Here is an 18,912-nt window from a genome sequence, read left to right as displayed (position 1 = left end):
TATAGGCAATTCTTCTCAATATTTTCTAAACTTTAATTCCATAGCAATTATAATTTCACTAAAAGTAGGATCATTTTTATATTTAAGGAATGTTCTTGCAATTATATAAAAGCGTTCAAACACCATACAGCTTGTGGGATAATAAACGTCGGATAAAATATTTGTGGTCTCATAAAAAGACGTCAAAACTCGTTTAACTTTCAAAGCTAAAATCCAATCGGATTCATTTAACATACCATCGTCATCACTTCTAACATGTCTATTATTATAAAAATCAGTTATTAAATTTTCGAAACCTTCACATGATTTTAATAGCAAGTATGTAGAGTTCCATCTATGACTTACGTCGCTAACAAATGTTTTAGCAATCATCACCCCTAGTTCAGTACAAAAATCTTCAAATGCTTATTTTCTACTAGGAGAGATCGTAATATATACTAATGCATTCCCAATCTTTTGAAGTTCATCCTTTATATGTTTTAAACCATCTTGCACAATTAAATTTAAGATATGACACACACACAACGAATATGAAACAAATACCCATCAAAATCAGGTTGAAGTGTCCTACACAATTTATCGATGACTACCTTATTAACGCTAGCATTATCAAAAGTAAAAGATTGAATTTTACTCTCACAATGATATTCTCTAACAATACTGATAATAGCATTATATATATTATTAGTATTGTGAGGAAATTCAATAATTCTAAAAGTAATAATTTTTTTATGCATGCGCCAAAGTGGGTCTATATAGTGTACAGTTGTAGCTATATATGTTTTTTTATTAATCCCTTCCCATATATCAGAAGTTGAGGATATAACACCCCCATATTGTTGCAAATCCATAATTAATTGTTGTTTTGAATTATTGAAATAATTTATTGTATCGGCACGAAGAGTGTTTCGACTTACCCCAACGTACCTCGGTTGTAGATATTCTTTTACAAACGAGATAAAGTGTTGGTTGTCTACAATAGCCAGAGGCAACTCAGTGGCGGCAACAAATTTCACCATTTCAGTTCGAGTCTCGTCCTCCTAATACACCCACATGGATAGGGGTGAAGTTGTAGAACCGGCGCCTGGACTGCCAAATTGTAATTGTGTTTGACCAGCTGGAAGAAGTCCATGTCTGGCTGCACATGATTTGTAGTGGCGGTTGAGATGAGTGGTACCAATTCCTTTTTACCATGCCAATCTTTATTGGCAGTATTTACATACTGCTTTAGATTTTACAAAGCCATCAACGACTTTTCCAATTGAAATCAACTTAAAGTGATCCCAACATTTTGCTTATTTTTTGGCCTTTTGCTTTCCCCTCGCATCTGGGATATTTAATTGCGGATCTTCATCTTCATGTTCCGCTTTGAGAACGTTAATATCATCCAAATCAATTGGAGTGTGGCTTCCCTGACCGCGAATGTGAACATCTTCAGGTATCGGTATGTCATTTAGGCAAATTCATTTGGAAATTGACTTTACGGCGTCCTAGACGATTCTCCATGATGTGGTAATGGCTCACATCCTGTATCGAATAGGCTCACATCCTGTATCGAATAAGCTCTCAACAAATGAACGTTGATCCATTTCTGTGATTGTTTATGATGAAATTTTGACTAGATGAATATAAATGTAGTGAGATTGTGAGAATTGAGAATTGGATAAATTGAAATTGTAACTAATAAACTGGAAAAATTGAATTGATATTGTATATTTTGCAGCACAACAGAGTAAAAACTCGATAATTGATATAATAAAAGAGATTTGAGAGAGTTGTAATCTTGGAAGAGCAATTGATATGAAATTTTTTTTTTGGGGGAAGGGGGTATTTATAATAAAAAAATGGGGGTGGTGGGAAAGGAAAAAAAAGTTCATTGACCGTTCTGATCACTGAATAAAATTCAGTGACCAGAATGGTCACTGAAAAGTGACCAAAACGGTCACTATTGTGACCATTTTGGTCACAGGCTCACGAGCCACGAGCCGGCTCGTGGCTCGTCAAAATGAGCCGCTCGTGGGCTTAGAAGTAGAAGACTTGTGCATGTTTAGGAACATCAAGGTTCGAACATTTTCGAAATGAATCCTTAAACACTTTTCGTACTCCTAGATAAGATGCTCTCGACAGGTAGTGAGTGCAATCAATCTCGTGCATTATCATTCAAAGTATGAGAAATTAAATGCATTTGAAGCATCTGTTGACATCCATTCGTGACTGATAGCCTCACATAGAAGTAGGAAAGCTCGAAAATGATCGTGAAGATTTTTATATGCTTTTTCATGGAATTTGATGTCCTAATGATTTTGGAACATATTGTTTACATTTGGTCGAATATGGTAATTAGCTTGTCCAAAAGGAGAGTATATGATGCTGGACCGAACATTTATTGGAAAGGGGATCAAATAGTCCTAAACTAGTAAGGGTTGACAACCTTAATGACTAGTTGAATTGGTGGAAACTAAACTTGATCGGCCATTGCTATATTCCTTATTATTCTTTCTTTTTTCTTTTTTTTTTTTGAAAATACTTTCAATCTTGGGATCTAACTGTAAAAGTTTGAGCTTATCAGAATCTTTCATAAACTGCTAAATAGTAACTAAAAAGAATGCAAAACATGAGAGATCAAGTATTTGATGAATAGCCAAAAATAATAATCCAATTACAATGGGTAACATGTAAGAACCTACCCTTGGGAGGGAAACAACAGTTGGAAAAGACTGCTAATACCCCTTAGGGGGCTAAACAGGACCAAGAGAGATTCGTCAAAGAAGATTCTAAAATTGCGGAGGCTTGGTTTGATCAAGCAGCTAAAATTGCGAAGGCTTGGTTTGATCAAGCAGCTGAGTATTGGAAACAGGCTATAACATTCAATTTGTCCAATTTATTTATTTCGTGGAATTTAGTTTTCCTGTTCTTAGTGATATTAAAACGTCACTAGGATCGATTATCGAATTGTTTCAAGCAAAGCAATTCGACTGAGGCTTTTTCTTTACACTTCGAGAGATTCAGCTAGGGAATGGTTGGATACTTTTCCTCCACGCAGCATCACCAGTTGAAATAGTCTGAGTCAGAAGTTTCTGAACAAATATTTTCCACCTAAAAGGATTGCCAGGTTGAGGGACGAAATCACCACATTCTCTCAACTTGACTCAAAGTGCTATTATGAAGCTTAGGAAAGGTACAAAGGGTTGCTCCGTCAGTGTCCACAACACGGATTGCAAAAATGGCTCTAGGTACAATATTTCTACATTTGGCTAAATTCGACAAGCAGGGCTAATGTTGACTCCGCATGCGATGGTTCCATTACAAAAAAAACAGCGGATCAGGTATATCAAATCATGGAGGATTTAGCATTCACAAGTGCACTATGGCCTATAGAAAGAACAAGTGTAAAGAAAGCAGATGGGATACATGAGGTGGATCCATTAACAACAATCTCAGCACAGCTGGCAGCATTAGCTAAAAAGGTGGATCAGATGAATACCATTCAAATAGTCGGACAAAAATGCAAGCACTGTGGAGGAAATCATGAAAGTGTTGATTGCATCATGGGTAGTCCTTTTGCTTAATCACTAGAGGATGTAAATTATGCTAAAAAATTTCAAAGATAGTAACACAATCAGAATCCTAACACCTACTATCTAGGCTGGAGAAATTACTTAAGTTTTCAATGGAGCAACAATCAGAGAGCTCAGATTGCGCCACAGCAAACTGCACTGCTAGGTTTTCAGCAGGCCGAAAATAAGTCTTCATTGGAAGATCTAGTGACTAAGTTGGTAGAGATCTCTACTCAACACATACAAAGAACAGATAAGACTTGACAAGTTTAGGGAGCTGCTATCAAGAATTTGGAAAACCAGATGGGACAAATAGCAAAAGCAGTTTTAGAAAGACAACAAGGAGCATTGCCAAACGACATTGAGATAAATCCTAAGTAGCAAGTAGTGCAGTAAAAGTTGTAGAGAATGAGGAGGTTGGGGTAATCACTACACACAGCAGGGTTCAACTTCCAGAAATTACAGTTGAGAGATGGGTAACAGAAAATAAAAAAGCACCTTCTACAAATGAGGAACAAGTGGATAAATCTGAACAACTAGACAAAGTAGTTCCATCTCAAGAGCTAGAAAATCTAAAAATAAAGGCAATCGCTCCTATCAAAACTTATATGCCTCTAGTCCCATTTTCGTAGAGATTACAAAAGAAGAAGTTGGAAGAACAATTTGCAAAGTTCTTGGATATCTTTAGGAAGCTTCATGTCAACATCCCATTGATTAAAACTTTATCTCAAATGCCAAACTATGCAAAATTTCTAAAGGAGATCTTATCAAAAAAGAGAAAGCTTACAGATTTTGAGACCATTAAGTTAAATGAAGAGTGTAATGCTATCTTGCAGAACAAATTACCTTCTAAGCTACAAGATCCAAGGAGTCTCAAAATACCTTGCTCAATAGGGAATGGTTTGAATTTTAATTGTTTATGTGACTCAGGAACAAGTATAAACCTAATGCCTTTCTCCGTATACAGAAAATTAGGATTGGAAGAACTAAAGGACACATCCATCTTCCTTCAATTGGCAAACAGATTAATCAAATATCCGTGAGGAGTGGTTGAGAACGTGCTCATTAAAGTGGACAAATTCATATTCTCTGTTATTTTTGTTGTCCTAGATATAGAGGAGCCGTGTGATGCAACGTTACTTATCTTGGGCAGATACTTTCTATCAAAAAGTCGAGCTGTCATGGACTTTGAAAGTAGCGAACTAACATTGAGAGTGGAAGATAAACAAGAGAAGTTTAAGATCTACAACACTATCGAGAATCCATTACAAGAAGAGATCAGTAAAAAGGCTAAAGAGGAGTGCAAGTATATTGCTGCAAATGTGCAACAAAGCTTGAAAGAGATGGAGCCTAAACATCTAGTGAGCGTTGGACGAGAGAAGAATGAAGAGTTCAAAGTTTGGAGGGCAAAACGAAGATGCAAAGTCGAAAACTGTAAGGAGTGCAAAAGCTCAAACCACCTATTTAAGCCACCATAATCAATTCATCTGTACAGTCTAGCTAAAGACTTTAAATTAAATGCTTATTGGGAGGCAACCCAATCTTCTAACCATTTTATTTATTTTTCTTTCTGCATCGCATCGCATATAGATTTGTTTTGATTACTAGGTTGCATTAGATTTAAGCACATTTTAATTTGTAGGGTATCACCATCCTTAATACTCCCTTAGGTCATTGAATTTATTGTTGGTATTTTAATTGTTTGAGTTAAGTAACACATTTTCTAGATTACTTGATTTTTAATGTTTGATTTAACTACTATGTGCAGGGACATGATGGCGTGAAACACTCAAACCAACATAGACCCAAGGGGAAAACATGATGAGAAAAATTTCCTAGCCGTCACACATAGTATCTCACACATTCAACAAAAAATTCGGAGAGTGGGTTCTTCCTTTTCTTCCCTACCCCTTTATATGCTTTTTTATATTTCATGACATTGAGGACAATGTCGATTTTTAAGTTTAAGGGTGGAAAAAACTTTTAATTTTTGTTTTTCGTATGTTTTGTGTTTTTGTATATTTATCTTAAAAAATCTCTTTTATTTAGTTGTATGCTTGTGTGGGTTAGACAGTTTAGCTAACAATAATGATTTAATTTGAGGTTTAGTGTTAATTTATAAATTGTGGATAGGTTGCATGTTAGATCGATTGAAACTTAAACTTGCAAAACTTGATATTATATGCGCATTATAATTAAGTTTGATATTGTGATGAAATGAGTTGTTTCATTCTCTTAATATGTTGACTTAATTGGAAATAGATGCTTTACCCAAATCATACTATACTAATTATCCTTAGACCAAATTTGGCATAGTTTGGGATGATTTTACTATTGTAGGTAGATGTAGATGTGAATATGAATTCCTTGTATGAAAAAAAAATTGTGGATTGTTTGAGATAAACAGGATAAACTTGGATGAAAGTCTTGAGTTGGAGGTTAGTTTTCTTGAATATGTGTATGATAAGGAGCATTGCACTAATTAAGGTATATATATTTTAAAATTTAAAATTTCTCTTTGAAGCCTTTATGATTCGAGCAATTAAGCCTACAAGGATATCTTTAAACCTGATGCCCTAAAGTCATCTAATTTGAAAGTCACCGGCCTAAAGTTCGCTACAGAGGTCATTTAGGAAACAATCATAGATGAAGTTACCCTTGAAAGGAAAAAAAATTATTGTTCTCTTCGAAACCTTTTTGACTTGAGAGTCATCGGCCTAAAACTCACTACAGGGGTCATTTAGAAAGCAATTAAATATGAAGTTACCCTTGAAAAAAAAATTTGTTCTCTTCGAAACTTTTTTGGCTTGGGTTATTATGCTTGCAAGGGTGTTTAAAAATCTGGTGCCCTAAAGTCGTCTGACTTGAGATTCATCGGCCAAAAGCTTACTACGTGGGTCATTTAGAAAGTTTAAGGGGGAGTGCAAAATAAATAAATAAATAAATAACAAAAAAATAAAAAAATGCACTAAATGTCTTGTTAAGTCCTAACACTTGCTCGATGGAATTTGATTTTCGATGAAAGATAATTAACCTAGTTGAATCTTGATAGTCGAAGCAATCAAATAATTGGAGAATCCTTATTCATTGATGTGTTGACTTGCAACTAGTGACGTCTACCTGAATTGAAGAGGGTGAGAATAGTAATGAAAAACTCAACATTAGATCACATGCTGGAAAAAGAGTGAAAAATAATAAGTTTGGGGGTTGTGTGAATCTTACGAGAAATGAAAATGATATATCTGACTACAGAGGATCGGGAATTGAAATAACTTGTGTATTCATGATTGATTACTTAATTCTTCACACATACGTCAATTTTGCATTGGTAAAGTGGACATTAATTTTGGTATTGCAACCTAGAAGCTTCTCATAGATTTAATATTAAAATTTCATATTCCAAGGTAAAAAGCTAGATTATCCAACCAAAATATTTTGCATATTTGTGTGTTTGTTAAGTTAGGTTATGATTTTGTTTGAGGACAAACAAATATTTAAGTTTGGGGGTATTTGATAAATGTATTTTATACACTTATGTAGACCTAAAAATATAAACATTTAATAGTTCTTTAAAGCAAGTATAGCCTAATTTATTGTATATTTCATTTATTAGGTAAATCTCGCTGGTTGGAAGTTAAATTGAAAGAAATAAGCGAAAAATGGCGAAGTACAAAGTTGGAGACCAAATTGTAAATATCCAATGGTTGATTGGACTATAAGAGATATTTTAAAGATTGATGGGAGTTAATTGGATGTAATTAGAAGTAAAAACATGGAATATCATCATAATATTACCATAAATTGACTTCCAATTTCATGATATATTTTCCAGATTTTTCATCAAGGATTGCGACCAATTTTTAACATAGTAAATGTTCGAATTGAAAAATATCTATCTCTAGAAAAATTGTATCCCTTTTAGTTAGTTTTCCAAAATATTTTGAATAAACTCAATTGGATATCAGGAGACAAAGTTATGATCAAAATACTGACTCTTGTGCAGGGACAATCGAGTGCAAGTATAACTTTCCTTATTCGATTGGAACTCTTTTGGAAACCAATTTAGGCGTGATTTTTCACCAGTTTTCGACCACTACAGATGCCCAACATGAGAATACATAAAGGGGATTTTCATACATATCTCTTATACATAATATACTTAAATATTCATCAATTATTATCATAAAAGGAGGAGAATTCATTGTTTTTGTGAGAGAATTGAAGGAGATTTGCAAGAATTCAATCAAGTGAAGGTTCAAACTTGGTATTGGACAAAGAAGAGAGGGTGGAAGTGGAGATTCATTAAGAAATTATTGAAGAGATTCAAGATTTCAAAATTTATCTTCATCTTCTCTATTTATCAAAAATTCGGGTTATGTTTTTCCACATATATATGATTTCTTTTAATTTTAATATGTTAGACTAGTTTTATACATTATTAGGATGAGATGAACCCTTGTTATGATATTTTTAACTTTTAATTAATTATTTTGACTCTAGTTTGATTTTATTTGTGGATGTTTATTGTCATCGTTTTTATCATTTTTTTAATTATTTGATCACCAATTGAATTGTTAGTGGATTTTATTTTGCCAAGAGAGATAAATAGGATTTTAGCACAATATAATAAACATTGTAAAGTTCGATAGAGGATAGAGATATACCTCTATGCTTTATATGATTTTAATAGGTGTTCTAGCACTTATTAATGTATTTATTATGTTTGCATCTTTCATCGAGAGATAGAAGATCATATAAGGAGAACATATTTGATCGTTATCGAGAGAGGCTTTCAATTAAATTAGTAACATTGACCAACATGAATGATTTCGAATTGTCAATTTAATTTTTATACTAAAAATGGAATAATACGGGGGATTCTACATTTTAGCAATATTTCTTACGAAATTTGATAAATATTCTTTCCATTGCCTTCTATTTTGTTAATAGATTTATATTATTTAGTCACAAATTGATTTACTATTCGATTAAGGGTAGGGTTAGCTTAAACTTGATCAAACACGTAGTTCTCATGGGTTCGACATTCTACACACCACTTTATTACTTATTCACGAATTTGTTCACTTGCAGGTAATGAAATGATCATTGACCACCCAAATCAACAATATTTATCATTCGAATTTGAACGAGACAAGAGATTCTCCTTCGCCCTCGTCCACAATACCCATTGTTGGGACTTCAACGCATCTATTTGTTGATCTAACAAATCAAGTTCTAAATTTCATCCAAGAATGCCTCACGAATACCAAAATGTCTTTATTAAGAACATGGCTGGACTTTTATGCTAAATTAATGCAAACACAAGTGAGCAAGAAATGAATACACGATTATAAAACGTTAATTCGTGCAAGAGTAACGTTAATTTGGATCGAAATTGGAGAATGAATCTCTCAATTTATTAAATTTGTATTGAATAGAAGCCAAAGAGCACTACTACAAGCCGCATGGTTTGATAGGGAGCAAAAACTGATGGAACTAAAATTGCGCTCTAGTCCTTCAACTACTAAATAATAATAAAATACACCTAAAGCAGCTATTAATAAAAGATAAATATTAAAAATGACAAAATTGATACAAATAATTTTGATGTCGAGGGACTGGGTTTTGCTTCTTCCCTAGGAACCCGTTTTGACGGGAGCTTAAGATTCGGCTACATCAAATTTCCCTTTCCCTTGCTTTGGAATCGAATCTTCAATCCTTCCCCTCTTTTGAGAAGGGAGCGATCTTCATTTGGTATGCAAGCTATTATGAATTACCTTGTTGTTCATCCTTATGAATGAATTATCTATCATCATCCGAGTGCCCAATATGGTTTCTTTTCGCAACCAAGTGTTAACTCGACAATGTGAGCCTTAATAGAGTTTTTTCAAATTTTTTAATTAATTTTTATATATTTATTTATTATTATTATTTGTGTAGTGTGTGTTGAATAGAATAACAAAAATCTATGATAAACTATATATAGATAAGATGTTTTAGGTTGATTGACTCGACTTGATTTTAAAGTAATACAATGCGGTCTATCTATATTTCTTTAAGCCACACGATTTTATAGTGATATTTTTGCATATCACGTGTTTCAATGTTATTCATAATAACCAAATAGTGATAATTATGATTCACCCACTAGGAAAGTTGAAAAATGGAATTGTTTGTGGATAGTTCTTGTGTTCCATTTAGTATCTTTTGTGTGTGTGTGTGTGTGTGTTTTTTTTTTTTTTTAAATACGTGATTGAAAAAGGGTTTTTCCTTGTCGTTGATAGGAAATGGACAATTTGACCGTATTTATATATGTTGTGCCATTTGTCCCTTTTGACTCCACTCCCATTCTTTTATGATAATAATAAAAAAGGATTAATTAAAAAATAAATAGAACCATTTAGATCATCTTCACGACAAATTGCATTCTACACAATGATTTGGTTTATGGGCCTTTTCGCCTTTTTGCTAGTGTTACTACAACTAGGAAGATTGATGTATGGGAAAAGCAACTAAGAATGATTCGATCGAATGCAAAGCAACTAAGAACTAATAGATCAAGCATAACAAATTTCTTAAATTAGAACTTTCTTAGGTTTGTGTATTCACACTCGAAATTAAACAAGTGTTTCATACTCTTATATGACAAATGATTCAACCCCATCCCGCCATGCTCCTTTTCATTAGGTAATTGAGAGGAGAATGAAATATATATATATATATATATATATATAAGCAGATTTACTTTAATGGGTGCCCTTTAAAACTGAAATATTAACACTTTCTCGTTATAAAAACTGAATGTTTTAAATTTAGCGACATTGAAGTGTGAGAAAACGTACGATTTTTTTTTTGGTGGTTTTGTATCGACACTGCATTTTGCATTTACATTTGATTTATTTTAACGCTGTACAATAGAAGGCTGATTGGAATTTTTGATTTTTTTTAATGGTAGGATTAGGTTTATATTGTCTAGTTGAACAATGGAACAGACGAATGGTTATGAGAAGAGATTGAACACTTTACCAGATTACTCTGGAAATGAAGGGATGAAAAGAAGGAACCCCAATGACGAAAAAGAACCAAATGGTATTGGACCAGATGATACAGTCTACCGTTATTTGTGTTCATTGAGAAAAATAGGGAGCATTATTGGAATTGGCGGGGATATTGCGAAGCAATTGAGAGCAGAAACCCACGCAAAGATTAGGATTAGTGAGACTATCCCGGGATGTGATGAACGTGTGGTAACCATTTATAGCACAAGTGATGAAACAAATAGTTATGAGGAAGACCCAGTTTCGCCTGCGCAAGATGCCCTTTTTCGGGTGCATGACAGGGTGGTCGCTGAGGAGTCGCCTGTGAATGGTGCATTTGAGGAGCCTCTGCAAGTCACTGTGCGTTTGCTTGTGCCATCTGATCAGATAGGTTGTGTGATTGGGAAAGGAGGACAAATAATCCAGAACATAAGAACTGAAACTGGTGTTCAAATCAGAATTTTGGGTAGTGAGCATTTGCCACCTTGTGCTCTGAGTTCTGATGAACTTATCCAGGTATAAATCATTTATAACTGGTATTAATTTACTTGTTTTGCATTTAATTTGGCATACAATTAAAATTTTTGAGATGGGTGTTAACAATTGTATTTTTAGTATTATAGTTTATCTGGTGGGATCTTGAGAGTATGCATTAAGGATAGTTCCACCTTTTAGAACCAACTAGGTTGTTTGAATGCAGTAGTTTGTCATATTTAATATTCAAAGAATCTATAATCTTTTCCATGATGTATAAACACGGTTAGTTTGGGTTTCATAAGATGGTGGTGAATTTCTTTTGTGAGTGTTATTACAGCAATCTCCTCGTATTTGTACTCTGAAAATGAAACTTACAATATGCTTGGGGTTTTCTGATGCTTGCTTTTGGTTGCATGAAGAGTGGGTGGAAAAATATCAGTGATGATTTTGACAGTTAGTACTTGTTTAAATCTCAGTTATCAGGGGAAGCTACTGTTGTGAAGAAAGCTCTATACCAAGTTGCATATCGTCTTCATGATAATCCCTCAAGGTCACAGTATTTGCTCTTGTCGGCATCCAGCATTTATAGATCTGGAATAGCATTCAACAATCCAAATGTCGGTGGCCCTCTTGTGGGTGTGGTTTCATCAATGGGTCCCTATGGGAGTTCTTACACTGCGAAGGAGTTCTCACTTCGTTTGATTTGTCCACCTGAAAATATAGGAGCTGTGATTGGAAAAGGTGGTGTCATTATAAAACAAATAAGACAGGAATCAGGGGCATTCATTAAAGTTGATAGTTCTGTTGCTGAAGGAGAAGATTGTGTTATATCCATATCAGCAAAGGAGGTGAGCATAATTTAATGTAGTTTTGACGATCATAATTACAAATAAACAATTTAAGATGCTTGTGTTGACCTGAGTTTTGATACCTCAGACGTTTGATGCTCCTTCCCGGACTATCGATGCGACAATGCGATTGCAACCAAGGTGCAGTGAGAGATCAGAAAGAGAATCAGGTGATCCTGTTTTCACAACACGTTTACTTGTACCAAGCTCTAGAATTGGATGTCTTATCGGTAAAGGTGGGGCTATTGTTAAAGAGATGAGAAAGAGTACGAGAGCGAACATCCGGATTCTTTCTGATGAACATGTTCACAAAGTTGCATCTGAAGATGACGAGATGGTGCAGGTTGATGACTTTGTTTTTGTTTCTGTATATGACTATCTGTCCATCCATCTATATCCCTGCCCATTTTACCATCTCCCTGCCTGCTTGTCTTGTCTCTGGATTTCGAATTTCATTTATAGAGTTCACTTTTGAATAGATGTTAGGAAGTTTAAGGTAAAAATAAATGATGTGTTCTTTGTTTATCTGTCATTTTAACTTTTGTGCGTTGGGCATAAGCATCAGATAATAGATATAACTAAATAATACACATGGTGCTTGCCAGATTACGGGAGACACGAATGCGGCTAGAGCAGCCTTACTACAAGTAGTGATGCGCTTGAGGGCAAACATGTTTGAGACTGAGGGAACTTCATCTGGATTTTCTACACCTGCCCCATATCGTCAAACATCACCAGACATTTCTGATGGCCCAAAATATATGGGTCGTGATAATAGATCAAGAAATCATGGATATTCAACTTACTCAGGTGGTTATGGCTCCAAAAATTTGCCACCGAGTGAAAGTTACAGGAGTTATGATACTTCACAGGTAATATCTACCAATTTGTTTAGTAAGATTGGATATATTCTGATTCTTATAGTTAGAATCACACTGATTTTCTATTAAGCGAAGAGTTATATCCTTTTCCAAATCATACATTTCTAGTATGGAACTGTACTATTGTACATTAAATGTTCTCTTTAGCATCTATTTAATTGCCAAGCAAATTTTCACCTTTTGTCCACAACCTGATCCATGTTCGATGCTTTAGATTGTCGGTGAAAGTAATTATGGAGCATATGGCGTTTATTCATCAGGTCATTCTGGTGTTGCTGGGTAAAATTTTGTACCTACTAGAATTTTTCCTCTTCCCCTCCTCCCCCTCAACATTTATAACCTTGTACTGGTTTCTTGAACTCTCCATCTTTCTTGAAAGGTTTGGTTAGATCTAATTCTTTCATCCAAGCTCATTGTTTGACCGCTCTTACAGGTTATCTAGCCAGAATCCAGTTTCATCTGAAAAATCTTATAATTATTAGTGCCTGGCTCTTAAGTCATTGAGGTAATGCATGACTTCCTTCTGTTTGTTAAATTTTAGTTTAGAATCCTGTGCCGTTTATGCTGTACGTTTACCTATTTCTATGTTAAGTCGCCTAAAGCATATATTTGTTATTAGTACTCCTTTTTTCCGCCCTCTTTACTTCCTTTCGCAGTTCCATTATTACAGATATCGTGTGTGATGCCTAAAGCTAGCCAATTGCTTCTTTTGATGATGCCTTTAGCCTAAAGACCAGAGGACAAGATCAACAAGAAATGAGAAATCATTATCATTTTTGAAATTTATTCTTTCTTTTGATGTTACAAGTGGTGTCTTGTAATGAAAGCTGTTAGTTTGATAATGGTCTTGTACTAGCTTGAAGTTTTTTACTTTCATGAAGTGATGTAGCTTGAAGAAGTTCAATCCAGTGAAGTATTGTGTATTTGTGAAACTTTTGGACATGGTAACTTGTGTTTTTGCTCATTTTGTTTTAAAGCTTTGTCTTTCCACGATATCTATGTTTATTGTAGATGAATTTCTTCAGAAAACTACCTTAATCATTGGTTGAAATTAATTTTTAAAAGAGTTTTCCCTTTCGGAAGAGGTTTTAGAGGAAGTCATATTTGAGTGTTATCAAAGTGTTATAGAACATTTTGATTAGCCCTAACTTTCTCTTTTGGGGTTCATTGAGATTATCTGCTTTCAGATATATATAAATCAGTATGTTCATAGAATATTTGTAATGTAAGACACAATTGCACGAAGAACAAAATTGAAAAAGAAAGAAAACAAGAGGGGGGAGAGAGAGAAGGGGGAGAGAATAAAGACAATTTGGGCAGGAAAATATCAAGTTTATTTCATATCAAAATTGTGTCTACCATGATGCATAAGCCCCATTTTTTCAAAGTTTAAACTAGTTCTAATTAAAATAGAAAAATACTAGAAAATCTATTAAATCTAATCATAATCATTTTTCTAAATATTAGAGTATAAATTTGAAAAGTGAATTAAATACTATAACATGCTCATGAGTTGCATGACTGAAAATAATTTGTCTAATCTCGACATAAAGTCAACGAAGTACAGAGCTAAAGAAATATGACGTGGTTAGTAGGCAACAATCGAATATTGATAGGAAAAGCATGCATGCGAATAATTTCCTTGGATAAAAATGAGGCCTTCTGAGGAGTATATTGGCTTATATGACAATGTTATCATGATCAATATGTTGAAACTTTCATCCTTGCTATCAAAACATTTAATAGGCTCAACAATAAAAAAAATATCATTTTCTTCCTTGTGAGGAGTACTACAACTAGACTTGGGAAGTGACTACTATCGGGACTAGGTGGGAGACCAAACATATGACATGCTTGGAGAAAACAAAAGAATATGTCCCATACATTGGCTTGCCTTAAGCTTCAACTAAAGATTGGGGAGCGGTAATATCGTGACGCATGACTTCAGGATTCAAATCATTAAGAAACTTAGACTTTTTGATGTAACGAACTTTATAAATAATATAATTATTCAATAGCTATTTTAAAATGGCTAGATATTCTTTAATAGTGGACACGCTTTACTTACAATGCTAAAAGAATTGATCGAACAGCTAAGATTGACAATATACGAGGACATATTTGTTATTTAACCTCATCTCTTAAAGTGATAGGGTGTTGACCTAAATGATAAAAAATGAATTTCAATAATACCAAGCTGATCCGACAAATAATATATTACAATGAGAAATACGAAATCAGTCACTAATGTTGTGAAAGTTAAAAAACTTTTCAAGATCATTGAGCAAATAAAAATGACACGGGCAAACAAGACCATCAAAATCCCATGGTTGTAATATGACTTGCCTTGAAGGATAGTGAACGTTCCTACCATAATTCCTAAATGGGGGATAGTTGTATTGATGAGGTAAGGAAAATGCAAACTATAATGGTAATGATATAGTGTTTTGGTGTATCTATGAGAGTTGTTTTGTGAATTGTACATGGTGTTGAGTGAAGTACCCAAACCAATTAAGTAATTAGAAATATTGTAAATTATCACTTTAGCACACACAATACAGGAACAAATCTCTAAAATTAAATCAATTTTTTTTTTAATATCAAATTAACTAGCCAAACACATGAAAAAATTAAATCTGTCAATAGCAAAAAATCTACCAAAGTGGCTAATATGGAGCCAACCATAGGTAAAAGGACTATGCTAGTCTACCAGAGTCATTTGCACAGACTCTGGCCAAACTATGAGAGGGTGGGCACTTTTTTTTTTTTGGTCCTTAAAAAATGAGTGTAGACCCCCTTGTTTGAGAGATAGTCTGGCCAGGATCTGTGCAAATGATCCTAGCAGACTATCATTTTTCTAGGTAAAATTATTGTTTAGGTATTTAGCGTTCCATGCATGACTCTGATTGAACTGCAGTGTGGTTCCTTGGTCGAAATTGAACAATAATAACAATATTTCTTTTATTGATTACACTCGCACCTTCACTTTTCTTATGTTTAAATCTGGTCTATTGTAGGGATTTTTTGGTGTTGCGAAAAGGAGATGGAAACATTGGTTGAAAGTGACTATGGAGGTAGGTGTATAAGTTCTGAATTTGAACATGAAATTCGTTAGTTAAAGAAAAATGACTTGCTCTGATATCATATTGATGCAAGACACAATTGAACAAAAAACAAAATTGAGGGGAAAAAAAAGATGGAGATAGAAGAGAGAGAGAATAAGAGAGAGAGAGAGAGAGAGAGAGAAGATGAAAAGAATAAAGAGAATTTATTTCGTATCGAAGTTTTGTCTATTACAATGCATAAGTCCCTTTGTATAAAGTTTAAACTGGTCCTAATTAAAATAAAATAAAAAATTATAATAGTAAATCTATTAAATCATACCCTTCTCTAAAATAAAACCAAAATCAAAACCACTTGCTCATCTCCTTTTTCCCCACCCACAACTCCCTCCTTACGCCAAAGCTAAAACTGCCGCCACCTTCCCAACGTTTGTTTATTTCTCAACGCACACGTGTTGACTCATATGCTTTGCACTCTCTCTTCACTCACTCCACTTTTATACAAATATATATATACACCGCAAAGCCTCCATTTCTCTCCGACAATAATACAATCTCAATTCTCAATCTCATACTATAGAAAAGTTTAGAATTCGTTTGATATGTGTTTCAGTTTTCAGTTTTGAATTTATTTTATTTTATTTTTTTGAGGACTTGTCTTAAAGTTACTAAGAAATGGTTGTTTTTCATTCTAAAAAATTATTTTTCAAACCAAAAAATTATAAAATATGTTTGGTTTAAAATTTTGAAAAATTATTTTATGATATTTTATTCCATAAAATTTGATTATTCAATAAAACTAGTACAATTTTATGTTGTAAATATAGTACTCCCTTCGTCCATTTATATGCGCTGACCTTCCTTATTTTCTTGTCCCAATTATATAGTCTTTTTTTTTATTGGGTTTTTTTTTTAATCAATATACCCTTATTTAATTTGCCTAGTTATAACTAACTTTTTCCCATTAATCTTGAAATTGTACAAATATGAATAAGAGTAAATTAGGAAAGTTTTTTGCTAAAATTACTTTTTCAATAACATTAAATATGATTTTTTTAATCTGTGTGAAAAACAAAATTAACCTATATAAATGACACGGAGGGAGTAATATTTATAAATGACTTTTATACTCCTGTAGTTCTAGCCATTCTGACTTTTGTATTCCTTGTAGCCTTAATTATTCTCTATAAATATGAGACTTTAGTTCTTAATAAAATACACAAATTTATTGGCTTCTCTTTTTATTCTCTCTAGATTATAACACATTATTAGCATGATTCCCTCAAAATCAAAATAAATTAGTCAGAAAATAATAATTTTTATAAGCATAATCATGTATCACGTGTACCAAAATTAATTTGGTGACATGTGAATTCTTTCAATGTACATAAACATATTAATTAAATAAGTAGAAAAAAAATATTATGTTGTAATCAATTATAACATGAAAATCGAATACAAAAATTAAATATGTAGTTATAATTTATAAATAACAATAAATTAAAGAAAACGTGACAGTTTAGCAATTTGTGTAATTAAGACAATATGCAATTCTTATATCAAACTACAAATTCAAAAGCATATATAAACTTGGGGATAGGAATTAATGGATTCCGCACTCGACTCTTCGAAACATATATTGGGGCATTAGGACCATCGATCAATGCTTATTTATTTATTTATTTATTTATTTATTATTATTATTATTATTATTATTATTATTATTATTATTATTTGTGTAAGAATTTGGCTACTGTTCACATACAGATTTCTCACTAATGGATTATTCGATTTTAATCATAATCTTATGATTGGACAAAGCTCTCAAATTGAATCGAACTGTACATAATCAAGCAGTTCTTCTTTAGTTAAATATCCGAACAAGTATTTAATTTGAAAACTAATGGGTTTGGTTCAGTTCATCGAGTAAGAATCGAATATCCCTAATTTTTTTTTAAAATTTTAAATAAGCTAAATAATTATTTTTAAATGAACTTGTTAGCTAATTAGATCAAATCCAAAATATGATTTTTCCTATTTCTAATTTTCAACCATGCCCAACTTAATCAAATTGATCCAAGTATTACCCAAATCTCTCACTTTACCGTTTTCTGTCGTTTTGGAGAAATTGAATTGAAAGATCAGTTGTATCTTTATTCATTATTTTGAGCTCATTATCTTTATATTCTTGTGATTTTAATAGTCAAATTTATGAAAAACTCAACAAAGGGAGGTGCAAAAAATATCATATGATTGGACTATGTTATTTTATAACAGTTAAGATTGAATATATCATAGTTAAATTAATGTAGCATTGTTCTAAATATAAAAAAATTAATTATTAACGAAACTCGGAAACTAAATGGAGCTGAACAGAATAGAACCAAACCTAAACGGTTCAATAATTAAATTTGGACTCAACAATTCTACTAACTAAATATCAAAAAATTTAGGTTCAATTCGATTCAAATTTAGGTTCAATTCGATTCATTTTAAAATCGAACTGAACCATTTCATGTCCAGTCTTAATAGTCATTGAATTTGAAGAACAATGAGCTGTGAAACTTTCTATCCGTTTCATGATATTCGGACAATGGAGCGTTGAGATATTAATGTTTTTATCACAAATCTGCAAGTTGTTTGGATCCTACGAATATCTCACTATTGATCTCAAATTTTCTCTTTATTTTGGTTAAATATAAATATAAGAAAAAGCAGAGAGTCAAAACTCAATCATGCAATTTATTGAAAACAAATATCCCATATTTATATGGTTCAAATAAGAGTTACAATATACATAAAACAGAATCTTCTACAGTTAATATGACTTATTTAAGTGTCTTAATAAGACTAAATAATCATCAATATTTATCTTATGGTTTTACAACATCAATAATATTATAATAGTTAGGATCACATTTTTTTTATTTTTAACCTTTATTTAATTATCATATCTAGCTCGTCTTTTCATGTATTTTATTAATGTGGGAAAAGTATTTTGTTGAATTTTTTGAATATGCAGTTTATCTTACTTATTTAATAAATAGGAG

General features: G+C 32.8%; 1 protein-coding gene across 4 annotated transcripts; it reads left to right on the top strand.

The window, feature by feature from the left end:
* The first annotated feature begins 10,492 nt into the window (after window positions 1–10,492).
* Window positions 10,493–13,793, top strand: LOC111406160 (KH domain-containing protein HEN4-like). Of its 4 annotated transcripts, none has more exons than XM_023035398.1 (7): window positions 10,494–11,110; window positions 11,548–11,919; window positions 12,008–12,262; window positions 12,525–12,791; window positions 13,015–13,079; window positions 13,234–13,305; window positions 13,471–13,793. In XM_023035398.1, exons 1-6 carry the CDS (start codon window positions 10,541–10,543, stop codon window positions 13,280–13,282), a joined length of 1,578 nt encoding a protein of 525 aa, XP_022891166.1. In that variant the 5' UTR covers window positions 10,494–10,540; the 3' UTR covers window positions 13,283–13,305; window positions 13,471–13,793. The 4 variants fall into 4 exon arrangements, 2 of the variants coding, with proteins under 2 accessions (XP_022891166.1, XP_022891167.1); XM_023035399.1 differs by having other exon boundaries at window positions 13,457–13,793; XR_002704946.1 differs by lacking the exon at window positions 13,015–13,079 and having other exon boundaries at window positions 10,493–11,110.
* Window positions 13,794–18,912: the final 5,119 nt, after the last annotated feature.

This window comes from Olea europaea, chromosome 12 (genome assembly GCF_002742605.1).
Source record: "Olea europaea var. sylvestris chromosome 12, O_europaea_v1, whole genome shotgun sequence".
Classification (NCBI taxonomy): domain Eukaryota; kingdom Viridiplantae; phylum Streptophyta; class Magnoliopsida; order Lamiales; family Oleaceae; genus Olea; species Olea europaea.
Note: the sequence above shows the minus strand (reverse complement) of the source record. Positions and strands in the feature narration are given on the sequence as shown.